The sequence below is a fragment of the Pavona decussata genome, unplaced genomic scaffold (genome assembly GCF_977016875.1).
Source record: "Pavona decussata unplaced genomic scaffold, jaPavDecu1.1 SCAFFOLD_12, whole genome shotgun sequence".
NCBI lineage: Eukaryota > Metazoa > Cnidaria > Anthozoa > Scleractinia > Agariciidae > Pavona > Pavona decussata.
Genome location: NW_028145435.1, coordinates 979,001 through 985,000, shown reverse-complemented (window position 1 = coordinate 985,000; position 6,000 = coordinate 979,001). Strand labels below are relative to the sequence as shown.

Below are 6,000 nucleotides of genomic sequence, written 5' to 3'. Positions count from 1 at the left end.
CCGTTTAAGCCATTGTGTCATCCTTCCAGATCGTTGTTGGTCCTCACTGCCTGCATATACACACTCCAGGATGTTGGCGGGAAGGTCTGACTGGTAATCCAGTTGTCTTCGACGTAGCGGGTGAAGTTCTGTAATACGTCGCTCATTGCTCATTGCTGAAGCCGATAGAGTCGTATCTCAATCTTGTCAGCTGGCAGGAACGGCAAAGCCATCAGTTTTCTGACAAAGTCGTGTGTTCCACGATCTTGACTGTACGCCTCCTGAAGGCCAAGCTCTTGTACCTAGAAGAAATGGAAACATGTTAGATAATGCTTAATTTGAAATTACAGTTTGGTATTTCCTCATTATATAGATTTGCAATCTCAAAGTCAAAGTCCTTGGTTAAAATGTTTATCATAATTTAACTGTTACCGACTTATAAGAACCTGCTTGATCTTGCTTGGCTAAACAGTCAACTGGTCTTTTACTGTGATATTTCCCAAACAGGAAAACAATTTGTAATAAGCCCCGACGCCAATCGAATTTCCTTAACAATTTAACTTAAAACAATTGTGCTGTGAAAAGTGTTAATGGCTGATTGATTTAACTCTAAGATTTTATTTTAATCGATCAAACTAACCTTCCTCCATAGGGCTTGTGTCCAATGGAATGAACATCCCATCAGCTCAGCATTGGGCAGCACTTGACGGATTGCACCCCACATGGCCTTTTCGAAGTCCAGTGTTACTTTCTCCACTCTCGGTTGGTTCGGCAGGATCGACAGGACTGCTTGGAGGACTGTTTTATAATCACGTTTCTTCCTCCCTGATATGATGACGAACACGAGGGGAACTTGCTTAACACGGTCATCATTTTTTACGAATGCGTTAACTGTCAGCAGCTGCGAGAAGGGGTGGCAGCACAGTTTGAAGGTGGCATCCACGTACCATGTTTTGGATTTGGCAAGGACTTCTAATGGCCTCCCACGCAGTCGTTTTTAGGGGACTCGTATTACCTTCTCCCCACAAACGCCTGCTTACCCAAGCGCCACATTCCTTTCCGCCGCTAAGCCAATCACAGTGAACCTTCTAAAATCTGGAAGGTTGACCTTGACCTCAGAACGCCTCTCGCGGGAACAGTGAAAAACATCATGGAGAAGACAGAACTTTACCAAGCTTACGTGATCTTTGAGCACCGTGTGCCCTACGTTCAAAATTTCTCATTTAAATGCGTGTCAACTGACTGCAATCAAAAAATTCGTGACGGGAAATAGCGATATTTTCGTCAATTTGCCGACTGGTTACGCAAAGTCGCTTAATATTTATCAAGCTTTGCCTTCAATCTTGTCGACCTTGTCGGTGTGGAGGAAACTGAAATATTACCCGATGTGTCAGTGAACTTTAAAGATTTTGCAGTTGAAACTCGCTTTGTTGTTGCAATTTGTTCGGGGGCATGTGCGACATTTTCCACAAGGACCACAAGTTGATCGGCTCTTTGTCGTTTTTATACTTTCCGTTTTTAAATAGTCTTTAATGGACTGATAAATACTACAGATCTCCCCTTGATACCTTCTACATTATTCTTTGCTTTCTCGAATCGAATTAGTCTCTCGTAGCACTTCGTACAAACAAACAAATCTGCTCCAGAGTTTCCGCACCCGTATTAAAGAGGTGATGTCTTCACCGAATGTCAACTCAATCAGGCGGGGAAGATCGATTACACTTTCCCGTAGATTATGACTCTCCCAGCAGATAGCGGTGTCAAAACGTCGCACAAGAAGTGCTTGTATTCATATTCGATATTTGTTTTGGCGTTTCAACCATGCAGCCATTCCACAAGTGAAAAAATATATATTCTAACTTAACTCCCGCATCTCTCAAGACTGTACCAGAGACTGTACAAAGCTCGCGGGAAACGGAAGCAGCCATTCTAACCACCAATTTGATTTGATATCATAAGACAATGTCTCGATGGTGATTAGCTAGGGTGCTTGGGGAGTAAAACAATGGGAAAGGAATGTGGCGCTTGGGTGAGCAGGCGTTTGTGGGGAGGAGGTAATACGAGTCCCCTAAAAACGACTGCGTGGGAGGCTAGGACTTCTAACTGCCTGTCGGATGCGAAGATTAAATGACGGCGTCCACGTATCTGAAACGCAAGGATAATTTTTAAGCCCTTTTATTGTAAACTTTAAGGCATAAATTTCTTGACCCTTTTAATTGATTCGTACTTACAACAACAACATCTAATTCGTATCATAAAACCTTCGCAACTTTGCACAACTACTCATCTTGGCTTCAAAAAGGTACTGATCAAAATATAATGTACATGTGATTACATTACTTGGCTCACGTGTCTGTCAATCAACAAATCACTTATTAAACTGCGCTGTACAAACAAAACAATAGATCTTGTTATGTAATAGTTCTCGTGTGGGATGTCTCCATGTTTCTGACACTCCCCAAAGTTTATTCACAGCGGGAGAAACTTTCAAAATTTAAGTGCAAAACACAAGTCAATGTTCGATTATTCATGAGCGGTTCAATTGTCTGTTGATTTCACCAACAACTGCTGTAGTACGTCGGGGTCTCCCAGTGTTACCTTGAACGGATGGATTAACTGGTTGAACAACAGCAGGTTGCGTTGAATGCGCGACTTCATTGACTGCTTTCACTTCAATTGGAATTAAATGTTGTACAACTCTTTGAAGATAAACAGGACGTCTGTCTCTGCTACTTGTCTTGACGACAGCGGTTTGAACCTTTCCATCACTTCCAGAAATAAGCTCTTCTACTTTTGCAAGTTTCCAATTACATCTTGTCGTCGAATCGTTTTTCAGCAACACGATATCTCCGATTGATATCTCTGGTGCACAATTTCCCTTGTTTCCAACACTCCACTGCTCTCATAAACTAGTAAGGTACTCTTTTCTCCATTGCTTAGTTGACTGCTGAAGTAAACTCTTGAGATGGTGAGCCCTTCTCGTTAATGACTTGTGGGTGCTGATGACTTCGTAATGTGTGGTGTTTGGCGCTGAGCTGATCCGGTGACCATAAATAAGATCAGGTGTCAAAAGATGTGATATTGAATCTTCGTCGTGGCACGTGTACGTGATAGGTCTTAAATTGATTACTGATTCGATTTCCACAAGCACAGTTCGGAGCTCTTCGAAATTTAGGGTAGATCGGCCGAGGACTTTCTTGAGAGGTCTCTTGATACTGCGAACCAATCTCTCCCAAAAGCCTCCAGACCACGGGGCCCTTTCGATGATGAAATTCCAGGAAATTCTTTGGTTGACTAGATAACGCCATAGTTTGTCTGATCTTGTTATCTTGCGTATTTCCTTGCGTAAAGACTTGAACAACGTTTTTGCGTTATCGGATGTAAGAGTCGCGGGTAGTCCCCTTCAACTTTCTTCTCTGATATTTTTCTCTTAATTGCCTTTTTTTGTCTGTTCTGTTTTTCACCTTGTGGAGTGTTTCCAGCTGGCGCATCTTCTGTGCATGCAAGAAAATTATGGTTGTCTATCAGTGAAATGGAATCAATATCAGGCATTGTTTAAGTGAATTAAATTACTGCAAAGTAAATCTTGAAATAATATAATGTAGTGTGCACGGCCTATAAACCTTAACTATGCCGAAATAGCTTCCATTTTAATATTCTTTAATTTGCTTTCAAAAAAGCTGTTCTTGCCTCAGTCAAGGTAAGATATTACTTTAGAATGAGATAAGAAGGGCTAATTTGACTATACAAACAAAAGAAATGTACTAGTCATTTTGGAATACAATTATATATTACGTCACGTTTGAATAAATGTTTTTGTGGGCACTAGAGGTGAAAATGTGGTCAGCTGTATACAAAAACTCTGATAGACATTTATTTGACAACAGTGCAATATTGCTTAAATGTACACTGATTTGTTTGATCATTTGGGCCATGTCAGTTCTCACAATTTACCAGTGTCTGCACCTCAGAGAGACAGTATAAAAATATACAGTCTCAGTAAATGTCAATTAAATTTACTTTCTTACCTGCATAACTACATGAAGCCTCTTTAGCAGTGGAGACATAGTCAGCAGAAAACCTTTTTTTGTCTTTTCCTCTTCCTCTTGACATCCTCAGTATTTTGTGGTTTTTCTACATTGACTGCGGATTGATTAGAGGTTATGATTTTGCAGTTTTTGTCTGCTTCACTTTAAATCTACAATCCTGGCCAAAACTTGCGGGACACTTTGATTGTTTTTCACTTAAAAACCTGAAAATTCTTTTTCCCCTTCCCCCCTAAACAATGTCGAGAGTCAGGAGTCAGACATGTCTCGAAAATGTTGTACATTTTATTAACTTCAACTTTGTTTGGGGGGGGGGGGGAGAAGTAAGTTTCTAACATTCATTCTTTTTTATACCTTCAACTATCGTCAACTTTCTATTTTGACCTAAAAACTTAGACAAAAATGTCAAGTGTCCCTTAACCCATGAGAACCCGCAAGCCATAGTTACTGAGATTTCGGTCATTTCAAATGACCGAGTTAGACGCCAGGTAAAATAGAAGAGAATGGAAAGTGTTGATGGAATAAGCAATATGAGTCTCCCGGTTTTTGAGAAACGCGTGCGATGTATCAGTCACACTTTCAACACTCGACAGTTTCAGATAAATTTAATATCACCTATTAACGCAACTAAAGCAGCTAAAACAGACTTCATCTGCAGGAAACGGGCATGATACAACTGTCATCGTACAATAACTATAGTATACGAGAACAAAAGGATGAAAGCTTTTATAACAGCGATCAGTACTCAGCATTGTTGCCGTTTTTTCTTCCATTTTAAATCTTAAACCAAGTCATCGATTCATCGGCGATTCACATTTCCTAGTTGAGTCGCAAAACAGTCGCTTAGAAGAGGAAATAGTATTTGCTTTTAAACTTATATTTTCGTGGAGTACTTGAATCGGAAGGTCATGCGTCCTGATCTGAAGCACTTAGCAACAAAGAAAGCAATAAATATTAAATACAGCTTGCACCTTCCTTTAAGAATGCTGCTATAAAAAAGTAACTAAACAACCTGCTCACACAGGTCAAACAAACACAGCTCTTAAAAATCTAGTAAAATCAGTTTTCGTCTCTCCGATTCATCATTTGAAGAAAAATAAGCGACGTGTCTTATTTGCAAACTTTTGCACACGCCGACAAACTTCCGATAATCAAAAGCTCATCTTTGCCAAGTCGCGGTTCAACTCCCTCAGCGCAAAACACAACAATGGGCTTTTGTTTAGGAATGGATAGGCTCGATTTCCGCCACTCCTTCGTGTCCGGCTTTCCTTCCGAACAGCGGCTGGTAATGACCAAGTGACCTCGCCGCTCGCTGTTTTCAGTTTCTCAGAAAAATTGGGTAGTTTTGCCTTAGCATCAAAGGCCAGAATTATCTTGCACTATTTTCGTCTATGTACATTTTTTTTCGAGAAAGCATAAACGCAAATCTCACGTTTGCCGTTTGCCAAAAGCGTTGTGCTCATCTCTCCAATGTTACAGTCAATCTACGTCACGCATGACCAGTATTTCCGAGAATTTTCGAATTCCTCTTTGCAACATCCAGTATTGGAATGTAATCTTTAACATTTCTCTAGAAATCGTTCCGAAAGACGCATTTACTGAAAAAAAAAGAAGAATCAAAATATTCGGGAAACATTCGTGCTTAATAAAACAATTAAAGCCTCAAACCGTCAGTTGAATAAACTAGGGAAATTTCTACGGAAACTCTCAAATCTTGCTGGCGATGTTTAAAACTGCAATCCCGACTACAATGTACATAAATTTCAGAAGTCTGTTCAAATTTCGAAAATACCAGTAACGCATTACGTAGGTTGACTGCAAGTCACCGATTCTTCGCCTATTCACATTTCCCAGTTGAGTCAAAATCTCCTCAACGGAAGGCCTTAATGCTGGAGTGGATGTAATTGAACGGACAACAATCCCAGAAAATAAACTTTGGAATCTTCTGTTCTGAACCACTCCTTCTAGCATTTTT

At 40.3% G+C, this 6,000-nt stretch overlaps 1 protein-coding gene across 1 annotated transcript in view; it reads right to left on the bottom strand.

Moving 5' to 3' along the window:
- The window catches only part of LOC146487954 (uncharacterized), a 4,204-nt gene extending 112 nt beyond the window's left edge, over window positions 1–4,092 (bottom strand). Inside the window, exons 1-5 of the mRNA XM_085124579.1 lie at window positions 4,008–4,092; window positions 3,444–3,500; window positions 2,578–2,649; window positions 620–951; window positions 1–281 (exon numbers count right to left, since the gene is read on the bottom strand). The exon at window positions 1–281 is cut by the window's left edge and continues 112 nt beyond it. Of these exons, the coding sequence (XP_084980705.1) occupies window positions 150–281; window positions 620–951; window positions 2,578–2,649; window positions 3,444–3,500; window positions 4,008–4,092 (678 nt within the window). The 3' untranslated portion in view covers window positions 1–149. The remainder of the gene's footprint in view (window positions 282–619; window positions 952–2,577; window positions 2,650–3,443; window positions 3,501–4,007) is intronic.
- Between the last annotated feature and the right edge of the window lie 1,908 nt (window positions 4,093–6,000).